This window comes from Atta colombica, unplaced genomic scaffold (assembly GCF_001594045.1).
Source record: "Atta colombica isolate Treedump-2 unplaced genomic scaffold, Acol1.0 scaffold305, whole genome shotgun sequence".
Taxonomy (NCBI): Eukaryota; Metazoa; Arthropoda; class Insecta; order Hymenoptera; family Formicidae; genus Atta; species Atta colombica.
Genome location: NW_017259410.1, coordinates 43282 through 71115, shown reverse-complemented (window position 1 = coordinate 71115; position 27834 = coordinate 43282). Strand labels below are relative to the sequence as shown.

The window sequence follows — 27834 nt, the reverse complement described above, 5'->3', positions numbered from 1 at the left end:
CATTACTCATAAATATGTGATTGCGTAATACACTGTGGAATACACTTCAATGTTTTTTCGTTTCGCTACTTTTCTTTTTCTCTCAAAGGAATACGGAAATATTATTTCAAAGAAATAAATTCTGCGATTAGACGAGAATACTCGACGAGATATCTGATCATTTCGAATGATTACTTTCTCTCAATGTCCTTCTTTGACAATCGCTACTATTATCTTAACAAAAGGTTTCTGGTCCTAATCGGCCAATGGCCATTTCAGTCGCGACTGGAGAGTAACATGATGTTCGCAATAACATCTTTGTTCATTTATAGTTTGATAGGCTTTGAGGTGTTTAAAGAAACGCACAACAAGGAAATGTTAAAATTAGCATAGATAATTCGTTTCTGATTTTTGACAGATGTGGGGCTTAGCAGCTGGAATAACAGATCTAAGCATCATTATGGAAAATGTTTCGCAGTTACTGGTGGAGAGTGTCATCGTTATAAAGCTCGTCACTTGTGTATTCACTAATAACAAAGTTCGTATTTTCCGATTGTATAAAAAACGAATTGAATCATTCTGTGATTGTATATGAATTATTTTTTCGAGCTACAGATGAAAGAACTTTTGGAGGACATCGAAGAGACATGGAAGATAAAACATACAAATTCGGAGAAAAAAATATTACAGCATTACGCAGAGAAAAGCAGAACTTTCACGATACGATACGCGAGTAAGTTACCTTTATTTTAAAATTTATCATTTTTTTCTATCGGATACACATCTGGCAATATATGAGAAATTATTTCTAACTCTTTATCCTCTCTTTTACTTCGTTCTTGTTATTGTTTGTCCATAATAATGCTTTTTTCTTCATTTTTTTCGAAATATTTCCGAGAGCATTATACAAGTAAGAAAGTGTTTGCAAACTTTTTCTGAATGCGCAGCTCACATTTTTGTTATTTTTATTAAATAAACTCCGTTTTCTTTTTATTAAAATGTTGTAACTTTTGAAATACATAGAGGAAAAGAAGTAACTTATATTTTCAGTTGTTATGTACATGACGTGTCTTTCCTCAACGATACCAATCATCGTTAGCGGAATCTATACAATTTTACCTACAAACGAAACATACTTTGTCAAGTTTCTATATCGTGTAGATCATGTTCTTGACATAGACAAATATTTCAAACTGTTGATGCTTCACGGATTTATTAGCATATTCTACATAGTTTCTGTGCCGATAGCCATCGACACAATGTTTACACTTTACACTCAGCATATCTGCGCGTTGTTCGAATGCTTACGGTAAATTGCCCTTATGAAGATCCCTTTTAAAAAATTTATAGAAAAAATTAACTTTTATTTTTTTAAACTTAGCACTATTTAACCCTGGGCATCAATAATAAATAGATTTATGTAAAGAATATGTTATTCTTAAAATAGTATTCTTGTTTCTAAATTGGTTCTAAAATTATTATATGGTTCTAACAAACTCAATCGCATTATTTACAAATTATTCTTGGATTAAGAATTACAAATTTGAAAATTTGCTGGCAGGCTGCAACAGTATATTTAAGGATTCCTCAATAATATCAAGATGTTAGAAGTGCTTGAGTGTAGTGAAAGGCGATTGATGATGGTTGGTGATGGTTTTTTGAGTAAGTTGTTGTATTCGTGGAACATATCTCTGAATGTGGTTCAATCTTTAAAGATGGTTGAAATATTCAACTCGTTCCAATTTTTTTTGTTAATTATATTGCAAATGAAGATGCGCGAACAGCCGGTCGACTTTATCACTGTGATGTGACAAAGAGGTGCCTATACGCGGGCGAATTTTCCACGGCATATTCGCGGATCTGCTATCCACAGTTAAATAGATGAGATGAGCAATGAATCTGTCGCGACGGATTCGTCAGTATATGAAATTCTCTACAATTCTATAGAGTTCTCTACAATTGTGACAAAGTTGATCGTCTGTTTGTATCCTTATTCACAATATGGCTAATGGAGATATTGGTAGAACAGTCTCAGCATTTCACTTGCTTTTGAGCTACATTAGTAGAGGGAATAATTTAAGTTTGATTCAGTTTTTCCTTGATTCAGTTTTTCCTTGTACTCCGTGCACATTAGAAGGCATGCTCTATAAATGTGGCATTTCATTTACAAAGCTATTGTCGCTTATTGCAACATTGATTTCTGTCATCTTGATATTACTGGAAAACATAACGAGGAAATTTGAAATAAGTTGATGAAAGGAAACGAAGAAAAAATAATGCTAATATAAGTATATTTAGTGTTGAGTGCAACATTATTCTTTTATTGAAATAAAATTTGTTTTGAACTAAGATTCAAATTTATTTTATTTTACGAATAATTTATTGTTAATCGGAAATTGTTTATTCTTGGCGTTATTCTAAGCATAAAATATTCTTGGATTAAAGCATTTATTTGGATAAAGCATTTCTTTAAGAATTCATTTTTTTTGTTTATTACGATATTATAATTTTTAAGCAGCTATAACATAGAGCGCATACGAGGCTCGGATTTTGTATTACTCCAACCAAATATTCAGGATGATGAAGTATATCATGACATAATTGGCTGCATCAAATTGTACCAACATGCCTTAAAGTTAGTATTAATAGTTATGTGCATGCGTGCATGTGTGTGTGCAATACTTTCATAGCATGTTCTAGAGATAGATTAAAAATCCTAATAAGAAAATGGACGTTAGTCATTTTTTTTCTGAATTGTGAAAAATTATTTTTTATCATAACTTCTGTTATTGTCATTATTTGAGGATACCACTTTGGCACAATGTTAACACAACTTAGCACAACCTAGCAAAATCATAACAAATCGTAAAGTAGAGGGGGGGTCTATAAAAACATTTTTTTTTATTTTTTAATGTATTTTTCGTATTTTGACTTTAATACTTGAACACATTGTAGCACAAACCTAGCACAATTCCACGCAATTTTCAAAATAAGTGAATTCTAAAAGTGGGAGGTTAACTTCGTATAGGAATAAAATTCACATTAAAAAAATAAAATATTGTATAGTAGTGTTAGATACTCCGTGTGTGTGTGTGTGTGTGTGTGTGTGTGTGTGTGTGTGTGTGTGTGTGTGTGTGTGTATGTGTGTACAAGATGTCCAATAATTTTTCCGACGGAGTTTGTGGAGCAGACTAAATTATGGAATAATTTAGTCTACTTATCAAGATTAATACATAAAGCTTAATTGAATCGAACAATTTAAAATTATATGCGTATGTATGTGTGTGTATATATATATATATATATATATGTATATATATATATATATTTAATCAGAGTCGTTGAATCAAATTTTTATTTTATGAGAACATTATTGACTTCAAAACTAATTGAATTATAATGTGTGCAGTCAATTATTTTTTCATAGGGTAAAAAGCTAGTTCAACAACTCTGATTCACCCTGTATACATATACATGATATGTTACTCTCCTCAAACCCTCACCCACATGCACACTCTGGCACGCGATTGGTCTGATGATGATCTCCGTCGACTTTAACAACTGTCATTTGATTTCAATAAAGGTTCTTCAGTAGTCGTATGTCGAGATCATCCGATATATTGCTTCGATCAACTGCGTATACTGTACTCTATCAAATACTTTCTCAAAATCTATGAAGCACGAAAATCGGCTTTTGGAATTTCCTGCATTTTTGCAGCAATAACATTCATACAAAACAGCATTTCTCTTGTTCCTATTCCGCTGCGAAAGCTGAGTTTTGTCCATGATATCCAGCGTGCATTCGACCCTGTATTACCCGTAACAGGATTTTTAAGATGTAGCTCATCAAGTTGACAAGACGAAAATCAGACGAAAACATCTATTCGGCTTGCATTTTTTCGATAACGATACAAATATTGATTATAGCCATTCAAATGGTACGTCACCAGACTAGTAAACTTGATTAAACAGTGCTGTATTCTGATGCCTCTTTCATCAAGCAATTTTAATAGCTCGACTGGTATTTCGTCAGATCCAGGAGCTCTGCGATTGCTGGCATTCTGGATGCCGAGTTTTTCTCTAAGGGGAGAATGCTCACGCTATGTGATTCTCCAATTGCTCCTCTCTATTGAAATGAAAAAGGTGAATATATCTCGTCCATTGGGCGATTAGATCTTCAGGATTTACAATAGCATGAATTTATCATCAGAGTTTCGTAACATGGTAGGATTCGAGATTGACTCGAGACTCCTGAACATTCCACAGATTTGTTGATTTCATTGTAAAAATGGAAATCATGCATTTCCTGCAGCTGTTTTATTTCCCTGCAGACCTTGTCTTCCTTGTCTTTTCTGATCTTCTTCCGAATTAAACTGATTGATATTGAACTGGATCCTCATTTTTGAAAGATCTTCGCCACTTCATCAAATTCAGGATCTCATCATTCAATCCAATCTTTCGTTTTCAGCCGTTTAATATTCCTAAACTTTTCATTAGGCTGAAAGATTGCATTCTTAATTTTACTCAAACCCAAGTTCACGCCGTTATTAACCAATTCGGTAGTATGTTGGTCAGATCGGAATTGATTTCTTGCTTTGGCATTTTTGCTGCCTGGGACGACCGTAGCCCTTCTAAATAAAATTTTCGCTGCTTGTTATTTACTGTTACTTTTTTCAAACGCAGCTTCAATTTTGCACAAAACAGATTACGATCAGAATTGATGTCTGCCGCTGTATATATTTTCACAGATTTTATATTATATTATTTTATTATATTTTCACAGACTTTGAACGCAATTCCTAAACTGCTGATTTGTCAAGATGTATTAGATTTGTTTTCGGACGCTTCTTTTATTTTGTCCGTCTGGCGGAGATCTCCAAGTATAAACGGTGTCTTGTAGGTAATTGAAACCAGGTGTTCGGAATCACCAAGTCATTGTCGATGCAAAACTGCACCAGGCGGTCCCCTTTTTCGTTTCTTTTCCCAAGTCCGAACTGACTAGTCACTTTATTTGTGGTGATTCATCCATCTTTCGCGTTAAAATCCCCTATAATATATAATATTTACTTCAGTTATCTTTAAATACGAAAGGACCTCAACGATCTGCTAGTAAAATTCTTCGATCTCTTGACCTTTTTTATTGGCCGTAAGTGCGTAGACCTGAACAATGTTTATGTTGACTAGGCTTCCTCTTCTATAAGATTTATTATTTTTTATACTTTAGATTTGTTTAAATAGATTAATTGACAATAATCATACTGACTAACTACAGAACATAAGAACATAAGAAGAAAAGAGGAATAATACATTTTAATGATTTTTATTGTTTCAGCGTGTTATAAGGACGAATCAAATTAAGCTTTTTAAATGATATTGTAATAAAAAGTATGAAAATTTTACCAAATATCGGTTAGAAATGCTTGTTATTTATAGTACAACAATATTGAACGATTGTATAGTATAACAATATGACCTAATTATGGTCGTAACGTCTGTTTTAATATATATTATTTTGTAAGGATTATTAAATATTAGCAACTAACAACTAACTTTTGCTCTTAATCTTTGATATTTTAAATTGTTCTATTCAATTGAGCTTTATGTATTAATCTTGATAAATCGACTAAGTTATTTCATTATTTTATTATTTGTAGATTTTCTGATGTGTTCTTATCTATCTATGCAATGTCATTTCTCTTTCAACTAGGCAATGTAATTATATCCTTGAGCTTCGGCGCGGCTGAGGTAAATATTTGGAATACATACAGTGAGTACAAAAAGTATTCATACAGAGAAAATATTTTTTTAAAAAATTATATTTTATTTTATTTTAAAAATAAATTTTATTCAGCGAGAAATGAGTCATCGAATTGATGCTGAATCGATATAAATATAAAGATTTCAACATCAATTTGATGTCGATCGACATTTAATTAAGGATCATTTCTTATTGGATAATTTATTCATAAAGAATAGAATAGACTTTGATATGTTCCTTAAAATTATATGTCAAAAAGATATGTATTAATTATATAAAATATATCATCTGAAAAAAGAAGAAATTAAAAATTGTATTGTTTGAATGCTCAAAATATTCGTTCAGACGAGAAATTAAACTTCTAAAATCAGGAATATATGCGAAGCTCATTTGTTTATATTAGAACAGAATGTATTTATTATATAAAATTACTAATTAATGTTTATTTTTTACAAATTAGATTTTTTAAATATAATTTATATAATTTTTTATATAATTTCCTTGTACGAGTATTTTTTGCTCTCACTGTATATGGAAGTTTTAAACGATAACTGCTTTTTTATTTGAAAACGTTTAAAAACGTGTAATTTTAGTTAATAATGGTAGACTTTCAACTGGAAAAAATGATCAGAATTCTATCTCTTAATTTAGCGCAATTGATACATATATATTTTCTATGTTTGATTTCTCAAGGATTGATTGATCACAGCAGCGGTTTCCAAAACGTAATGTACGCAATTTAATTACATTTATTAGCTTTAAACAATTAAAAAAATATATATATTAGGACCACAGAAAATGAATTTTAAAATTCCTTGACTTTCCATGTTTTCCAGATAAAAATGAAAAATTTCCGTGAATAATGTAAAATATGTAAATTTTTATATTTACTCAAAGATTGTAGAAAAGTCTATATTATTAAAAACAATGAAAAAGAACAATGAAAAAGAACAATGGAAAAGAAGCTTAATTGCGTAGTATAATTTTGGATGCAAAAACTGGCAAAAAATAAATTAGTTTTGGAAAAAAGAATGCAGTATGACGAAAAACAGGGATAAAAAAAATACTGAATAAAATAAAAATTGTATCGTTTTATTAAAATCATTTAAAATGCACAAGTTTTGAAAGTATTTGACGATATAAATATCAGATATAATATTTAAAAAATTGTAACAATTATTTGGAATGGAAACAGTCTCAGGGCATTATAAGCAAATTTCGAAATTCCAGACTTTTTTACATTTTCCTCTAACTTTTCCCGGTTTCTATGACCAATTTCAATTTCCTGACTTTTTTCAGTTTTCCAGATCTATGACAATCCTGTATATTATATCAGAAAAGATGTATTTGTAAAATCAGAAAAAATATATTTCAGTTGTTTTATATATTTATTTACATTTTAAACAGTTAATTAATTAATGTCCAATGTCGTCACACTTTGTAGGCTAAAATTAAATAAATAACTAAAGAGAAATGCATTAACAGTTACAGCTGTGACTGGTATAAGATTTCGAGGAGATCGAAACAGCTTTTGAGATTTACTTTGCTGCGTACTACTAAGCCGTGTCAAATAATAGCTGGTAAAATGTTTGTAATGTCGATGGAGAATTTTAGCTCGGTATGTGTAAACGTAATATTGTTTTGGTAATTGTTATATTTAAAATACAATATTGTGATATTACTTTTAGATCTTAAAAGTATCTTTATCGTATTTCACAATGCTTACATCACTACAATAATTATCATAACTGAAGGTTTGTGATGGAAATATATAGAATTATAAATATATACCCTCTGGCGCATCATTATTGTTCTGTCTTTAACCATTTAATTTACTATATGAAATATATAAATTAAAACATTTTGCTACACTAATTAAAACATTTTTTAAATATTGTCAATTTTGTATTGCTATGGATTATTTCTTTTACACAAAATAAAATCGTAATATAAGTAATAATTGATATAAATCATCATTTTGTTGTCACAATTATTATTTAAATATAAACATAATCAATAAATAAATAATCATTTAAAACAAATGTGCAAGTTGTACAAACTGGATTAAAAAAGTTTTAAGAAAAAAAACAACGTAATTATATGTATATTTAACTAAATTGTAAATTTCAATAAAGTAAAGAAATAATTATTACTAGAAATAAAATTTAATAAAAAATTAGATAGAAATTATATATGTTTAGCGTAAATATCTGTATATAAATTTATTAATAAGTATTATAGTTCTAATTATTTTTTTTTTCAATTTGTTGAAAAATTTTAACGGAAAGTATATTAAAAAAGTTTTAATACAAAATAATTAATATAAGAAATAAAATGTATTTAAGAAAAGAAAATTATGTATGGGTATACTGCGTATATCTGTATACTAGTTCGTTCTTATTTAATAATCTTAATTCATTCTTTTTTCAATCTGTTAATATTGTAAAATCATCAATTAATTAAGTTAATACATCATTCAGTTGACATATCATTCGTGGCGACAAATGACATAAGTAAACAACAAATTCTAACAGTTACAAATATATACATGAAATAATAAAAATGAAAAGATTATTTAAAATTATTCAAAGTTTATTGGTAATTTATAATTTACATAACATTGTACGATAGTATCTTGAAAAATATGTATTTTAGAACAGTAAACAATATCTTTTTAAAAATAGCGCTTTATATAAACTCGATAAAATTAATTCTTGCAATATACTGACTGGATCTTTTGGTTTAAATAAAATAAGACAGTTTTATTCTTGTGATTTTGCTATTTGTATGCAGATTACTACCATTTATCTTATAGTTTTAAGAATTTTGCTCGATTTATAAAACGATGGATATACAATGTACAGTCGCAGTTATAGATCTTTTCAGTGACGAAAAGAGTTCATTGAGAGACACGAGATTACTCATAAATATATGATAGAGTACTGCGAGATATATCTCATTGTTTTGTCATAGCGCTATAATACTTTTCTTTTCAAAAATATTTTCAAAGACATACGGAAGTACTGTTTAGTTTATATCAAGGATATAAATTCTGCGGTGAATATTCGACAAGATATCTGATCATTTCGAACGATAATATTTTGATTTCGATATTGCAACATGTCTTTCTTTGACAATCGTTACTATTACCTCAACAAAAGGTTTATGATCATAATCGGCCAGTGGCCATTTCAGTCGCGACTGGAGGGTAATATGCTGTTTGCTGCAGCATTTTTGTTCATTCTCAGTTTGATAGCTTTTGAGGTATTTGAAGAAATATAAAGAAAGAGTACATTAGAATTGATGTACATTTTTGATGATACGTTTCTCATTTTCAATAGACTTGGGGCTTAGTAGCTGGGATAACGGATCTGAACATCATCATGGAAAACGCTTCGCCTTTACTAGTGGATTGTTTCATGATGCTAAAGCTCATGAATTGTGTGTTAACTAATAACAAAGTTTGTATTCTTACGTTCTGCCGTATAAATTAATCGGGTCGTAATGTAATTATATACTGAATAATTTTTTCGAGCTGTGCAGATTAAAGAGCTTCTAAAGGACGTTGAAGAAACGTGGAAGATAAAACCTACGGGCCCGGAGAAAGAGATATTACAGCATCATGCAGAAAAAAGCAAAATCTTCGCCATACGATACGCGAGTAAGTTATCTTTGTTGTACAATACACATACAATTTATTCATTCCATTCTTTTGGATAAATACTGCATATTTAGTAAGATCTGAAACATTGATATTATCTTTTCATTCCCTCTTTTGATCTGTTCTTATTACATTATTATTAGTATTGTCCAAAATATTTTCTTCTTCCTTTTCTTTGAAATATCTTCGAAAGAATATAAGTTGAAATATTTGTAATTTTCTATTCTTAATACTAGCTTACCTTTTTATTATACATTCTTGCATATATATATACATGTTAAATAAATTCCATTCTTTTTCTGTAAAAATATCACGACTTTTTGAGCAATGTAAAGGAGAAGAAGTAATATTCCAGTTGTTTTTTACGCTGTGTGGCTGTTCTACACTCTGACACCAGTTGTTATTAGCGGGATGTACAAGATTTTACCGACAAACAAAACGTATAATGTTAGGTTTCTATATCGATTGGAACATGTTATTGATATGGACAAATATTTCAATATAATGATGCTTCATGGATTTATCAGCGTATTTTATATAGTTCATGTGCCAATAGCTCTCGACACAATGTATACACTTTGCATCCAACATATCTGTGCGTTGTTTGAATGCTTACGGTAAGTTGCCATCATATAAACTGCATCGAAATCTCTTTTCACAAAAACGGTAATATAATAATTTTATTAAATAGTTATAACATAGAGCGCATACAAGGCTCGGATTTTGTTTTTCTTCAGCCAAACATTGAGGATGACGAAGCATATCGTCACATAATTTTTTGCATCAAATCCTATAAACATGTTTTAAAGTTAGTATCAATGCAAGCTTTAATGTGCGTGTACACACACACACACACATACACACACACACACACACACACACACAAATATATATATATATATACTATGCTGCTTTTCGTTTGGATACAGTTGCTTTCCATTTACAATTTAGTTCACTGAATCCATATATTTCGCTAGAAAGAAGAATCAAAGAGCGTTAATGCGATTTTGACAAATTTAACGGTATTGGAAAGTATACTCAAGTCAGTTTCTATCATTTTGTTCTGTTCTTTGCCCATCTTTGATTAAAATCTTTTAAAAGGTTAGATATTAAAAGTTCATATACAATGCGCACGTTCCATTTAACTATGACAAACTGTGTCGATTTTGTGTCTCCTAAAAGGAAAGCAGATATAAGTACAGATAGCAGGCTGTATAGGTACATATAAATACATATGTACATATAGTATATGTAAGTATTTTGCAAATATTTTGTGAGTTCTATCATACTGTGAGCGTGCACGCGCGCGCGCGCGCGCGCGTATGTGTGTGTGTGTGTGTGTGTACTTATTATGCCCACAGATGCATTCACACGTCTTGCAGTATAATAAAACTCAAAAAATATTTGTAAAATACTTAATTTTCAAATTCATGTCAATTTATATATGCTAATTTTGTATTAAATTTAATCACTTACAGATTATAATACATTTTCTTAAACAAACTAAATTATTTATATTTAATTATTTTACATGTAGACTTTCCGATGTGTTGTCATCTAGCTATTCAGTAGCATTTCTCTTTCTATTGGGAAATGTAATTATATCCTTAAGCTTCGGTTCAGCTGAGGTAAACTTTTAAGATACATATATAGCCTTAAATGTACATGTGTTAATTAATTTTTAATTTGAAAAATGCCTAATAAAGTAATTATTGTAATTTAAGCTGATATTAATAGACAAGCAACCCGACGAAATTATCAGAGTTCTCTCTGGTAATTTACTGCAAGTGCTACACATATATTTGCTGAGTTTGATTTCGCAAAAACTGATTGATCACAGCAGCGGACTTCAAAATGTAATGTACGCAATTCGATTACATTTGTTAGCAAATAATATTTAAGTAATCTAAAAAATATATTAAATACGCAAAGAAAATATGTAAAATAAAAGAAAATTTATTTTAGTTGTTTACACAGTTTAATGGTTGATGTTGTCGTTTGATAGGCTAACAAAAATTATATAAAAAATTAAGTGCTGAAAACATTAATAGTTACAGCTGCAATTGGTATAAGATTTCAATGAGATCGAAAGATCTTTTGAGATTTACATTATTACGTGCTACTAAGTCGTGCCAAATAAAAGCTGGTAAGCTGTTCATAATGTCGATGGAAAATTTTAGTTCGGTATGTGCAAGAGTAATATTATTTTATTGATTATTTAACTTATTTAAAATACAACATTATTGCGATATTATTTTTAGGTTATACAAGTATCCTTATCGTACTTTATGATGCTTATATCACTGCGATAAAAATCGTAACTGGATGTTTATAATAGAAATATCATTATTTAAGATTATATCAATATTAATTTAATATTCTAGTGTCATAGCTATACCAAATTGTATGAGACATATAGTATATGTAAGTATTTTGCAAATATTTTGTGAGTTCTATCATACTGTGAGCGTGCACGCGCGCGCGCGCGCGCGCGCGTGTGTGTGTGTATGTGTGTGTGTGTGTGTGTGTGTGTGTGTGTACTTATTATGCCCAGATGCATTCACACGTCTTGCAGTATAATAGAACTCAAAAAATATTTGTAAAATACCTAATTTTCAAATTTCAGACATTTTTCTATTGCACTATAATAAAAATACATATTTTTAAAGAATTTATCAATTTAGTGTAAGTATTGATTAATTACTTCTTTTATACAAGATCACAGTCGTAATAAAATTCAGAAAATTTGTAATAAATATAGATGTAAATTGTAATTTTGTTGTCATAATAATATCAATCGAATATAAACATAATCATTAATTAATAATCATGTAAAACAAATGTGCAAGTTATATAAATACAATTTCATTGTATTTCTTAATAAAGTAAGCAATATAATGTGTACACACACGCACACACACACACACGCGCGCGCGCGCGCGCGCGCACACGCACACACACACACACACATATATATATTCAAAATAAAGCAAAGCGTTACAAATTTTTTCTCAGAAACAATGCATTTTAGAGAAAAATGTTTCAGACAAAAGTTGTATGATTTAAAGGAGGATATAAGACGTCATTGGTTTGACTTTAGGGAGTTATGAAGATCATGTAAAGAGAAAATGGACTAATTCAACATAGCACAGCATTCACGGCATTCGTAAGAAGCAAGTGGATCGTAATTTATATCATATTAATTATTCACTTGAAATAATGACTTGACAAAATATTTTTTACTTGTTTACTTAATATTTATTGAATATTTATTTTACATTATTTATTCATTTAAATGAAGGAACAATAAAAAGTGAAAAATATCTGTTATTTTATTAAAAATAATAAAAAAAATTTTTCACTGTTCACATTTCCGCCCTAGAGAAAAAGTTACGTGATCAGTAATAACTTCGATTGTGTTCAAATTCCTATTTGGATGCTATCCAGGTAACATTTTAATCTTGTTGTGCATCGAATATTAAGCAAGGATAACATATTTATAGATGGAAATAGCCTTATTTTCAGCAAAGAAAATTTTCAATAGTTGCAAAATAAATATTGTGTTGAACACAGCCATTGCTACTTATTATAACCATCCGTGATGGCAAGAAGTGAAGAAGTGATCTGAAGTTTTTTCTGAATCAAATAAATCAGCAAAATCTTATATCAAGAAAATTATCCAATCACATTTTATATGTGTCTTTAATATAAAAATGTAATTGGATAATTTTTCTTATACGGCTATACAAATCTGTCTGCAGGATAGATCCTTAGTCTACGATCCTTATTGCAAAAGTCAGAAATCTAAAGAAAAGGAAAAGAAAAGATCTGTTCGTGTTGCTTAAAATGCTTGTACTTTAAATGAGATGCATACTCAATAAACATAATGTTACATGTATTTGTGGTTGTAATGTCTGCTCAACTTGATAACTTTAATATAACATACTGTGTGTACATGGCGTCCTGTTTAAGTTTTTTTCGGAACGCTTCTATAGAGAGCCGAAAATCTTATTATATAAAATTTGGAACAATTGGTCACTTTAATCGGGAATTATTGAAAATCATTGTTGTTTTTTTTAACTTAATCATTTAATAATAAGTACATACATTCAAACATTCTTCTTAAAATTTAGTCTATATATTAGGTGTGAAAAAGTTCGTGGCGTTTTTTTAATGCCATCTAACGGGAAAAACGCCACGAACTTTTTCTCACACCTAATATAAACTATAAACTTTAAATAATACACAATTCTCTTTTTTCATAGATTTTGGATGAATAATATATATTTGCAAGAATTTATTTCCGAAAATAACTTGTGAAAGAACACATTTATGATAGTTTGTTCTAACTAAACTTTGACAATATTATGATAAGAAAAGGAATATATTTTCTAATATTTGAGAAAACGGCTAATACATTTTCTATCTCAACTTATAAAACAGCTCTATAATCCAGCTCAATTAGTAGAATCATTGTGCATATTTGATTAATTAAATTAAATGTAAAAATACTATATGTCGTAGAACTAATTCCTTCAACATCGATTAGCTTCAGACAAGTGTCAATCAAGCAAGAAAAGTAAATTGTTTCATTGTTGATCACATGAATAGCATGTTTCATATTCTATTCTTTATCTGTTTTACTTGATTTATAACGCAAAGGATACAGAATGACTGTCGCAGATATATTTCATCGGTTACAAAGGATTTCGTTAAGAAAAATATAACACATTACTTATAAATATGTAGGTAATGCGTTGTTACGTAAAATTGTGGAGTATTATCTGAATGTAGTTTTTTCACATTGCACTCCGTTTTTTTTAGAAATCAACCGTTTCCACGAGAATACGAAATAGTTCTGTGAATAGGTGTGAATATTCGACGAGATTATAATATGTGATTGTCTCGTAGAGTTCTTACATTGAATTGCTATAACAAAATGTCTTTGTACGACAATCACTTCTATCATTTCAACAAAACGGCTCTATTATCGGTCAAGATAGCATAATAGATATTAATTATAAAAAGAAATACGATGGCTCGATTCGAATAAATCAAAATAAAAGGTTGAGCAACGAACTAGATATAAATACAAAAGACTATTTAATAATATTAGATTACATATGTTTCAACTCCGATCGAGACATTTTCATTGTTAGAAAACAAATTTAAATTTACAAAATAATAATGTCGGAATATGTAAAACTTAATAAATAACAATGTGAATATGAAATCATACATAATAGTTAGAAATACTGGTAAAATTTTCCTTCCATAAGTGATGTCAAAAATTACATAATCGTATCAATTTGGATATAATAAATTCATCTTTGTAGAATTATGTCTATAAACAGAATTAACACTATGATTAATATAAAGTCTTTAATATTTGTTAAAAACTTTATACTTTTAAATACCTTGTTATATAAAGTAAATCCAATTATAAAAGAAAAGTTTATTATGTAAAAACAATCTGCCAGTTCACATCGTTGTTGAAAGATTGGAGCAATAATGCAAACAACAAGATATTAATTGTTATAAGTTGAATATTGAGCTTCAATAATTTTTTACTGAAATATTATAACTTTAGAGAAAAACTGCAAAAGACAAAAATCATTTATTTTTTTCTCATCGAATTTTAACAATTTTTTCACAATTTTTTATCAACTTTTTAGTACTGCATTTTCTTATTTTTACCAACATGAGAAAATATGTATTAAAAAATTCTGAAAAAATTTTCAGAACTTTAAAACAGTGAGACAAAAAAATAAATAATTTTTTCTCACTGTTTTTCTATAAAGTTGAAATATTTGAGTAAAAATTGTTGAAGGTTAATATTCAGTGATATTTAGTAATTAATATCTTGTTAACCATTGCGAAAATTGCAAGATGGTAGAGAGCTTTTTGACTCAGTTTAGTCCGCTCTATCTAGACACAAGCACTTGGCACAAAAACAACCTGTGTATCTAAAATAATTGATGAATGGCGACGGATTATGTGGACTATAATTGCGGTAATCTCAGTTTTAAAGTGAATATATTATTCAAAATTAAACGTTATCACCTGTGTTGTTTTATGAAAAATTTTATACAACGTCAAGGACATGCGTGAATTAAAATTGTAGGATTCTGCGTCATTTGCTTACGGGAGGCGTTTCCCTTTTATTACTGATTCCATTTCATTCAATTACTATATCATGTATATTTCTTTGCGAATACACCCCTAAAATAATGTCAAATGAAGTGCGGAGAATCATTTAAAGGGGATGAAGATAGTGAATTGTATACAACTACAAATTAGAATAGAGATCCAATAAGCAAGAAACATTTTGGAACATTTCAATAACATTGTAATAATGTTACAATGTTGCTACAATAACATTGTAATAATGTTACAATGTTGTTGAAATATTCCAAAATGTTTCTTATTGGGGAGGTTTTATAAAAATGGACAAATTTAAGATCTATCGGAAAATTATTACAAATATGATACGAATTTTCCTACCTTTATTTGCTACCAATAGACTAATTTGATTGAATCGACGTTCGCGACATGTTTTATCACCGACATTAGTTTAATTAATTCTACTTAATGTACTGCTTGATGGTAATAAATAATAAATATTCTATACACAATTAATGTCTATCAATTTAATAAACTATATTGATCCACATGTAGTAGTACATGTCATGAAAAAATATATTTTCCGTATTCATTTAAGAGGATCGCTAATATGAAATTTTCGCAGATCGTGACTCGTACGGAATTGGTAAGGAACGGTCCACTCGTAGTCATTCAATCTCTTCGATTCTTCTTCCATAGCTGACTAGGGCAGAAAATAATAGATCATAATTCTCAAATTTCTTTTGCCGCGCAAGTTATTAATATAATTAATTAGCAACGATGACTAATTTGAAAAATATAAAACTATTAGATATAATACGTACACGGAACGTGGCATCAAATGTTTTCGGGAAGCAAAAAATGTTGTTATTTATATTAATGAAATGTCAAAAAGTATATCACATATAATATAACTATTGCAAAATTATATATAATCTGCTTGGAAATTATGGCTCGGTATGATAAAATTTAATATATGAATATTAGCTACAAAATTAAATAAATCTCAAATTTGTATAAATAATTTATTTTTTAACAATGTCCAAAAATATATAACAATATTTTATTCAATTATGCATACTCAAAATTATAAAATATGTACATCTTAACAATGTATTATATTTTTAATCTGATGAAAACATCCGTTTCCTATCATATCATTAACGTTACATATCATTAAACGTTAATGACATCTTACGTTAATGGTATCATTAAACTCGGATAGTATATAATTATTTGTAACATGAATGTCTGAGGTTTGTGCTTGTTGACAAAAAGATAATTATAAATAAAAGTATTTTTGTTCTCAAGTGTATAACAAGTATTTTTGTTCTCAAGTATTATAAAAAATTTTTATCTTTTATTACTTTCAATATTATTTCTTATTCTCATTTTTTAATTAATTTTCAATTAAGTTTCTGTCTTAATAAATTATAATAATTTGCATGCAATCATATACTTGAGTACATAATATATAGTTCATTGTGCATTTGTGTTGGAAATGATCCTCACGTTTTTGATTGTGTTTATGTTGAATTTTTTAATACATTTGAGTGTTAAATTAACATAATAAGATTATGTTATTTAAAGGTTTTTTGTTAAAATGATATTCAACACTTATTAGTATTAAAATGACATAATTTTTGTGATGAATCATCAAAATAAACAAATAACATCAAAATAAAGTATTTAACATAAATTTTAAGATAAATGAATAAAATGCAGATTTATTTAATATATCATAATTGTTAATTTTAACTGAAAAAATATGTTTTCACGGTTTGTTTACAAACTGTGTCGAATACTTTTTGTATTTAATCTCTTACAGAATATTTGTGCAATCATCTCACATATTAATCTTCTGTCAAATTAATTAAAAAATTTGATTGAATCGTTCCGGATTTGCGATGAATATTGAATGTTCGATATTTTTCCAAGAGTGTAAGAAAAGTAGAAAAAATATATAAAAATATTTAAAAGTTAGGTACAAATTATGCTTCAAATAATTGAAATAACATTACATTATAGGAACAAACAAATCGTTTTATCGAATATAAAAATTTGTAGTAATCTAATATGAATTATCTAGAAAATTATGGCAGAAAATAGTTTTTTACCTAATTGAAAATTAAATTATTTAAACTTTTATAGTAAAAAGTTTTTACGATAACTCGACAAAACATTTGAATACGTCACATTAATAATGTAAAAAATATATTCTAACTAAATGGAGATATTACTAAATTTTAAGTTTAAAAATTGTCTAAAATTTAATGTCTTGGAAAAAAAAGAGAAAAGAGAAGAAAAATGAAAACTTATGATCATTCTTTTTTTTCAAATTTTATCTGCAGCAGCATCAGTACATTTAATACAATGTAAAAATACTAAACTTGATAAAATTAATTACTAAATATATCGACTAATAATTTTTTTTTGGTTTAAATAAAATAAAACAGTTTCATCTTTGCGATTCTGCAGCAATTTGGACATATCTTGCCATCATTTATCTTATAGTTTTAGGAATTTCACTTTATAAAACGATGTATACAGTGTATAGTCATAGTTATAGATCTCTTCGATCACAAAAGGATTTGTCTATTGAGAGAAACGCTTTTTATTACTCATATGTGATTGCGTAATACACTGTGGAATACACTTCAATGTTTCTTAGTTTCGCTACTTTTCTTTTTCTCTCAAAGGAATACGGAAATATTATTTCAAAGAAATAAACTCTGCGATTAGACGTGAATATTCGACGAGATATCTGATCATTTCGAACGATCTACTTTTTCTCAATGTCCTTCTTTGACAATCGCTACTATTATCTTAACAAAAGGTTTCTGGTCCTAATCGGCCAATGGCCATTTCAGTCGCGACTGGAGAGTAACATGATGTTCGCAATAACATCTTTGTTCATTTATAGTTTGATAGGCTTTGAGGTGTTTAAAGAAACGCACAACAAGGAAATGTTAAAATTAGCATAGATAATTCGTTTCTGATTTTTGACAGATGTGGGGCTTAGCAGCTGGAATAACAGATCTAAGCATCATTATGGAAAATGTTTCGCAGTTACTGGTGGAGAGTGTCATCGTTATAAAGCTCGTCACTTGTGTATTCACTAATAACAAAGTTCGTATTTTTCGATTGTATAAAAAACGAATTGAATCATTCTGTGATTGTATATGAATTATTTTTTCGAGCTACAGATGAAAGAACTTTTGGAGGACATCGAAGAGACATGGAAGATAAAACATACAAATTCGGAGAAAAAAATATTACAGCATTACGCAGAGAAAAGCAGAACTTTCACGATACGATACGCGAGTAAGTTACCTTTATTTTAAAATTTATCATTTTTTTCTATCGGATACACATCTGGCAATATATGAGAAATTATTTCTAACTCTTTATCCTCTCTTTTACTTCGTTCTTGTTATTGTTTGTCCATAATAATGCTTTTTTCTTCATTTTTTTCGAAATATTTCCGAGAGCATTATACAAGTAAGAAAGTGTTTGCAAACTTTTTCTGAATGCGCAGCTCACATTTTTGTTATTTTTATTAAATAAACTCCGTTTTCTTTTTATTAAAATGTTGTAACTTTTGAAATACATAGAGGAAAAGAAGTAACTTATATTTTCAGTTGTTATGTACATGACGTGTCTTTCCTCAACGACACCAATCATCGTTAGCGGAATCTATACAATTTTACCTACAAACGAAACATACTTTGTCAAGTTTCTATATCGTGTAGATCATGTTCTTGACATAGACAAATATTTCAAACTGTTGATGCTTCACGGATTTATTAGCGTATTCTACATAGTTTCTGTGCCAATAGCCATCGACACAATGTTTACACTTTACATTCATCATATCTGCGCGTTATTCGAATGCTTACGGTAAATTTCCCTCTCGAAAGAGACTGTATCAAGATCTCTTTTAAAAAATTTATAGAAAAAAATTCACTTTTTCACTTTTTAATTTAACTTTTATTTTTTTAAACTTAGCACTGCTGGGCATCAATAATAAATAGATTTATGCAAAGAATATGTTGTTCTTAAAATAATATTCTTGTTTCTAAAATTATTATGTGATTCTAACAAACTCAATCGCATTATTTACAAATTATTTATTCTTGAATTAAGGATTACAAATTTGAAAATTCGCCGGCAGGCGGCAACAATATGTATAAGGATTCTTCAGTAATATCAAGATGTCAGAAGTGCATGGATCTAGTGAATAACGATTGACTGTTGGTGATGGTTTTTTGAGTAAGTTGTTGCATTCGTGAAACATACCTCTAAATGTTGTTCAATCTTTAAGAGTGGATGAAATATTCAATTCGTCCTAATGTTTCTGTTAGTTATATTGCAAATGGAGATGCGTGAACAGCCGATCGAGTGTATCACTGATGTGACAAAGAGGTGCCTATTCACATGGGCGAATTTTCCATGGCATATTGACGGATCTGTTATTCACAGTTAAATAGGTGAGAGCAATGAATCCGTCTGTATATACAGCCAACGTTCTCTATCATTGTGAGAAAGTTGATCGTCTGTTTATATCCTTATTCACAATATGGTTAACGGAGGTATTGGTAGAACAGTCTCAGCATTTCACTTGCTTTTGAGCTACATTAGTAGAGGGAATAATCCAAGTTTGATTCAATTTTTCCTTGGAAACTTGTACTCCTTGCACATGCTTAGGAGGCATGCTCTATAAATGTGGTATTTCATTTACAAAGCTATTGTCACTTACTACAGCATTGATTTCTGTCATCTTGATATTACTGGAAAACATATCGATTTAAAATAAGTTGATAAAGGTATCATTGAAGAAAAAAATAATGCTAATATAAGCATATTTAGTGTTGAGTACAACATACATTATTTCTTTTATTGATATGAAATTTGTTTTGAACTAAGATTAAAATTTATTTTATTTTACGAATAATATTGCTAATCGGAAATTATTTATTCTTGGCGCTATTCTAAGCATAAAATATTCTTGGATTAAAGCATTTATGCATTTCTTTAAGAGTGTGTTACGATATAATTTATAATTTTTAAGCAGCTATAACATAGAGCGCATACGAGGCTCCGATTTTGTATTACTCGAACCAAATATTAAAGATGATGAAGTATACCGTATCATAATTGGCTGTATCAAATTATATCAACATGTCTTAAAGTTAGTATTAACGTAGTTATGTGTGTGTGTGTGTGTGTGTGTGTGTGTGGAGTGTGTGCAATACTTTCATAACATATTCTAGAGATAAAATAGAGATAAAAATGGGAGAGATAAAGATGCGTAGAACTGGACAATGTTTATGTTGATTGGGCTTCCTCTTCTATAAGATTTATTATTTTTTATACATTAGATTTGTTTAAATAGATTAATTAACAATAATCACATGACTAACTACATTTGGAACATAAGAAGAAGAGAGAAGAAACATATTGTAATGATTTTTATCGTTATAAGAACGAATCGAATTAAGCTTTTTAAATGATATTTTAATAAGTATAGAAATTTTACCAAATATTAGTTAAAAATGCTTGTTATTTATAATATAACAACATTGAATAATTGTAAAATATAACAATATGACCTAATTATCGAAACGTCTGTTAATATATATTATTTCCTTATTATCTATTATCTTAATATTATTTTGTAAAGATTGTTAAATATTAGCAACTAACAAGCTTTTGCTGTTAATCTTTGATATCTTTTAAATTGTCCTATTCAATTGAGTATTTTATGTATTAATCGTTAAATAGACTAAATTATTTAATTTTTTCATTATTTGTAGATTTTCTGATTTGTTCATATCTAACTATGCAACATCATTTCTCTTTCAATTGAGCATTGAAATTATATCCTTGAGTTTCGGCGCGGCTGTGGTAAACATTTGAAATACATACAGTGAGTGCAAAAAGTATTCGTACAGAGAAAATATTTTTAAAATATTATATTTTATTTTATTTTAAAAATAAATATTATCTAGCGAGAAATGAGTCATCTAATGATGTTATCTAATGATGTCATCTAACGAATCAATATAAATATGATAATTTCAACATCAATTCGATGTCGACTCGACGTTTAAGTAACGATAATTTCTTATTGGATAATTAATAATTTATTCATAAAGATTAAAACAGATTATATATATTTATTAAAATTATATGTACCAAAAAAATATGTATTAATTATACAAAATATATCATCTGAAAAAAATGGAAATTAAAAATTGTATTGTTTGAATGTTCAAAAAGTATTTGTTCAGACGAGAAATTTAGCTTCTAAAATCAGAAATATATACGAAGCTCGTTTGTTTATATTGTATTAGAACAGAATTTATTATATAAAATTACTAATTAATGTTTATTTTCTACAAATAAGATTTTTTTTATAACAAATTTACTTGTACGTATTTTTTGCTCTCATTATATATGGAAGTTTTAAACCGTAACTGCTTTTTTATTTGAAAACGTGTAATTTTAGTTAATAATGGTAGATCTTCAACTGGACGAAATTATCAGAATTTTTTCTTCTAATTTAGCGCAATTGATACATACATATTTCCTATGTTTGATTTCTCAAGGATTGATTGATCACAGCAGCGATTTTCAAAACGTAATGTACGCAATTTAATTACATTTATTAGCTAAGCAATTAAAAAAATATTAGGTGTACAACTTTGCTTCCGCCGTTTTCCTATAGATAGCTTTAGCGGTAAGTGGTGGTCGAAATAAATAGATTATAGACGTCATACAATAAAATAAACTTGGGCATCTGTCAACATAACCCCATAGAAACATTAATCGATTTGTGTCTGCATAAAGTTATTCTCGATTGAAAATGTCAGTTTACGAGCCAAATTCTCGTCATTTGCGGGAGATTTTAATTTTTTGCTTCAATGTGAAGAAATCTGCGGCTGAGGCTCATCGAATGCTCTCAAATACTTATGGTGAGGCCGCTATTAGTGAAAGAACGTGTCGTGAGTGGTTTCAACGCTTCAAGAATGGTGATTTTGACGTCCAAGGTCATGCTCTGTATTTGGTGGGACCAGCTCGGCGTAGTGTATTATGAATTGTTAGAACCGACTGAAACAATCATCGAAAAAACAGGCGATCGATATCGAACGCAATTGATTTTGCATTGAAAGACAAACGGCCGCAATACAACGAGAGACACAATAAAGTGATCTTGCAGCATGACAATGTTCGATTCGCATGGGCTTCGCCCATGTTGCGAAAGTGGTCAAGAAGTTTGGAAACGTTGAAATGGGAAGTCCTACCCCACCCGTCGTATTCTCCAGACGTTGCTTCCTCTGACTTGTTTCGATCAATGGCACACGGCCTGGCTGACCAGCACTTCCGGTCTTATGAAGAAATAAAAAATTGGATCGATTCGTGGATAGCCTCAAAAGATGACCAGTTTTTTCGACGCGGGATTCGTATGCTACCCGAAAGATGGGAGAAAATAATGGCCAGCGATGGACAATACTTTGAATCATAAATGTATAATCAGTTTTTTACAATAAAGCCTCGAATTTCGGAAAAAAAACAGCGGAAGCAAAGTTGTACACCTAATATATATATTAGGATCACAGAAAATGAATTTTAAAATTCCTTGACTTTTCCATGTTTTCCAGATAAAAATGAAAAATTTCCGTGAGTCATGTAAAATATGTAAATTTTTATATTTAGACTCAAGGATTGTAGAAAAATTATATTATTAAAAACAATGAAAAAGAACAATGGAAAAGAAGCTTAGTTGCATAGTATAATTTTGGATGCAAATTCAAGCCGGCAAAAAATAAATTAGTTTTGGAAAAAAGAATGCAGTATGACGAAAAAGAGAGATAAAAAAAATACTAAATACAAAAGAGGAATAAAATAAAAATTGTAATCGTTTTATTAAAATCATTTAAAATGCACAAGTTCTGACAGTATTTGACGATATAAACATCAGATATAATATTTAAAAAATAATAATTATTTGGAATAGAAGCAATTTCAGGGAATTATAAGCAAATTTCGAAATTCCAAACTTTTTTACATTTTCCCCCCTAACTTTTCTTGATTTCCATGACCAATTTCAATTTCCCTGACTTTTCCCGGTTTTCCAGATCTATGGCAATCTTATATAATATATCAGAAAAGATGTATGTGTAAAATCAGGAAAAATATATTTCAGTTGTTTTATATATTTATTTTCGTTTTAAACAATTAATTAATTAATGTCCAATGTCGTCACTTTGTAAGCTGAAATTAAATAAATATATAAAGTGTGAAATGCATTAATAGTTACAGCTGCGACTGGTATAAGATTTCGAGAAGATCAAAACAGCTTTTGAGATTTACTTTGCTGCGTAGTACTAAGCCGTGCCAAATAATAGCTGGTAAAATGTTTGTAATGTCGATGGAGAATTTTAGCTCGGTATGTGTGAACGTAACATTATTTTGGTAATTATTTAAAATACAATATTGTGATATTATTTTTAGATCTTAAAAATATCTTTATCGTACTTCACAATGCTTATGTCACTACAAGTATCATAACTGAAGGTTTGTGATGGAATTATAAATATATAGTCTCTGGTGTATCAATATCATTATTGTTCTCATCTATTAACCATTTAATTTACTATATCAAATATATAAATTAAAACATTTCATTTTTTTCAATTTTTGAATAATTTTAATGGAAAGTATATTAAAAAAGTTTTAATAACATAATAATTAATATAATAAACATAATAATTAATATAAGAAATAAAATATATTTAAAAAAAATAGAAATTATATATGGATATACTGCGTATGCTTGTACACTCGTTCTTATTTAATAATTTTAATTTATTCTTTCTTCAATCTGGTAACATTATAATATTATCAATTAAGTTCCATTAATATATCATTCAACTGACAGATCATTCGTAGCGACAAATGACATAAGTAAACAACAGATCGTATGTAGTTATAAATATATGTAAAATAATAAAAGTAAAAAGATTATTTAAAATTCTTCAAATTCTTTATTGTAATTTATAATTTACATAACACTGTACGATGGTATCTTGAAAAATATATATTTTCTAAAATATATATTTTTTTTCTATTATAAGATATATATTTTAGAAAAAAAAAATATATATTTTGTAAACAATATCTTTTTTAAAAATAGCGCTTCAGATAAACTCGATAAAACTAATTCTTATAATATACTGACTGGATCTTTGGTTCAAATAAAATAAGACAGTTTCATTCTTGCGATTTTGCAGTTTGTATGCAGATTACTACCATTTATCTTATAGTTTTAGGAATTTTGATCGATTTATAAAGCGATAGATATACAATGTACAATCGCAATTATAGTTCTTTTCAGTTCATGGAAAGAGTCATCCATTGAAAGACACGAAATTACGCATAAATATGTGATTAGAATACTGCGGGATATATCTCATTGTTTTGATATAGCGCTATATATTTTTCTTTTTGAAAATATTTTCTAGGAAATATGGAAATATTTAATACTATTTAGAAATACTATTTAGTTTATATCAAGGAATAAATTCTGCGGCAATTGTGAATATTCGACAAGATATCTAATGATTTCGAACGATAATATTTTAATTTCTCAGAACTACAATATATCTTTCTTTGGCAATCTCTACTATTATCTCAACAAAAATTTATGATCATAATCGGCTAGTGGCCATTTCAATCGCGACTGGAGGGTAACATGCTGTTTGCTGCAGCATTTTTGTTTATTCTCAGTTTGATAGAGCCTTTGAGAAAATGTTTGAAGAAATATAAAGAAAGGGTACATTAGAATTGATGTACATTTTTGATGATACATTTCTCATTTGTAACAAACTTGGGGCTTAGTAGCTGGGATAACGGATCTGAACATCATCATGGAAAACGCTTCGCCTTTATTAATGGATTGTTTCATGATACTGAAGCTCATGAATTGTGTGTTAACTAATAACAAAGTTTGTATTCTTACGTTGTGCTGTATAAATTAATCGGATCGTAATGTGATTATATACCGAATAATTTTTTTGAGCTGTGCAGATTAAAGAGCTTCTGAAGGATGTTGAAGAAACGTGGAAGATAAAACATACGGGCCCGGAGAAAGAGATATTATAGCATCACGCAGAAAAAAGCGAAATCTTCGCCATACGATACGCGAGTAAATTATCCTTATTGTAAAATACAATTTATTCATTTTTTTCTTTTGGATAATTATATTATTGCATAAAGCATATCTAATAAGATATGAAACATTGATATTATCTTTTTATTCCCTCTTTTGATCTGGTTTTATTACATTATTATTAGTATTGCCCAAAATTTTTTTCTTCTTCTTTTTCTTTGAAATATCTTCGAAAGTACATAAATTGGAATATTTATAATTTTCTATTCTAAATACTAGCTTACCCTTTTATTGTACATACATACATATGTACATGTTAAATAAACTCCATTCTTTTTTGTTAAATAAACTTCATTTTTTTAACATTCCAGTTGTTTTCTATGCTTGTGTTCTACACTTTGACAGTAGTTGTCATTAGGGATGTACAAGATTTTTCTCGACGAACAAATATGACATTAGGTTTCTATATCGACTCGAACATGTTCTTGATATAGACAAATATTTCAATATAATGATGCTTCATGGATTTATGAGCTTTTTTTATATACTTCATGTATCGATAGCTCTCGACACAATGTATACACTTTGCATTCAACACATCTGTGCATGAATGCTTACGGTAAGTTGCCGTCACGAATAAACTGCATCGAGATCTCTTTTTATAAAAACGGTAATATAATAATTTTATTAAATAATTACAATGTATAACGCATACAAGGCTCGGATTATGTTTTTCTTCAGCCAAACATTGAGGATGACGAAGCATATCGTCACATAATTGACTGCATCAAATCCTACAAACATATTTTAGTTTAAAGTTAGTATTATTAATAGATTTTAATGTGTGTATGTACACACACACACACACACACTCGCATACGCGCGCGCGCGCACACACAGACGCACACACACACGAATTATTGCTTTTCTTTTAGGAGATACAGTCGGTACATTTGATACAAATCGACATATCCATTACAATTTTTCATTTACAATTTCAAACTGAATTGACACACTTCGCTAGGAAGGAGAGTCAAAGTATTAAATGCGATTTTGATAAATTTAACGATATTAGAAAGTACGCAAAGAAGATACGCAAATCAGTTCTTATCATTTTGTTCTGTTCTATGCCCAACTTTGATTAAAATCTTTTAAAAGATTAGATATTAAAAGTTCGTACATATATTGCGCATATCGCGTTCCATTTAAATATGGCAAATTGTGTCGATTTATAGCTTCTAAAAGGAAAGCAGCCTATATAGGTACATATAAATATATATGTACATACGAAGTGTGTATTTTACAAATATTTTGTGAGTTTTATTATACTGTGAGCACGCGCGTATGTGTGTACATATATTATACCCACAGGCGCACTCACCCGTCTTGCATAGTATAATAGAACTCACAAAATATCTGTAAAATACCTAATTTTCAAATTCATGTCAATTTATATGTGTTAAATTTTATATTAAATTTAATTACAGATTATATTACATTTTGTTAAATAAACTGAATTATTTATGTTTAATTATTTTACACATAGACTTTCCGATGTGTTGTCATCTAGCTCAGTAGCATTTCTCTTTCTATTGGGAAAATGTAATTATATCCTTAATTCGGTTCAGCTGAAATAAATTTTCAAGATACATACACAGTGCGACAAATATGTTCCCGGACACGAGCCACATCTCAGCAACCAGTGGCGACATCTGTGCGTTCAAACATGCATTTTAAAGGTTGAATTCCCTATCATCTGTCAAAGTTTCATTCATTTTAGTTGACATATAACGAAGATATGACAGTTCATATTAAACAAAATTTTGGTCGAGGTAGAAATTTTATTTGCTTGTGGTAAATTTTTTGACTTCCATTCCGCACTTTGACGCTTAATTTCTGGATTGAAGCACCATGTTTCATCACCCGTAACAATTGATTTTAGGAAGTTTGGATTATTTTCTGCGGCTGCAACGATGTCTCTGGAATGATTGATTCTCATTGATTTTTGATCACTTCTTAATGTGTGTGGAACAAACTTCGCACAAACCTTCGTTTCACCCAAATCTTCATGTAATGTGATTCAAATCGTTTCTCTACTGATATTTAAAGCCTCCTCCATCATTTTTAGTGATGCATTGC

The 27834-nt window shown here is 28.9% G+C and overlaps 1 protein-coding gene across 1 annotated transcript; it reads left to right on the top strand.

Annotated features, from left to right (window-relative positions):
• The first annotated feature begins 183 nt into the window (after positions 1-183).
• On the top strand, positions 184-20007 carry LOC108690297. Its single transcript, XM_018197511.1, has 9 exons — positions 184-327; positions 398-517; positions 9079-9198; positions 9281-9398; positions 9940-10015; positions 11450-11582; positions 18531-18650; positions 18722-18845; positions 19886-20007. Exons 1-9 carry the CDS (start codon positions 184-186, stop codon positions 20005-20007), a joined length of 1077 nt encoding a protein of 358 aa, XP_018053000.1.
• The last annotated feature ends 7827 nt before the right edge of the window (positions 20008-27834 follow it).

Coding starts and splice junctions, on each gene's coding strand:
- LOC108690297 (XM_018197511.1), top strand. CDS start 184: ATGTCCTTCTTTGACAATCGCTACTATTATCTTAACAAAAGGTTTCTG. Junction 18,651..18,721: donor GTGTATTCACTAATAACAAA/GTTCGTATTTTT, acceptor TATTTTTTCGAG/CTACAGATGAAAGAACTTTT. Junction 18,846..19,885: donor TTTCACGATACGATACGCGA/GTAAGTTACCTT, acceptor TGTTTCTGTTAG/TTATATTGCAAATGGAGATG.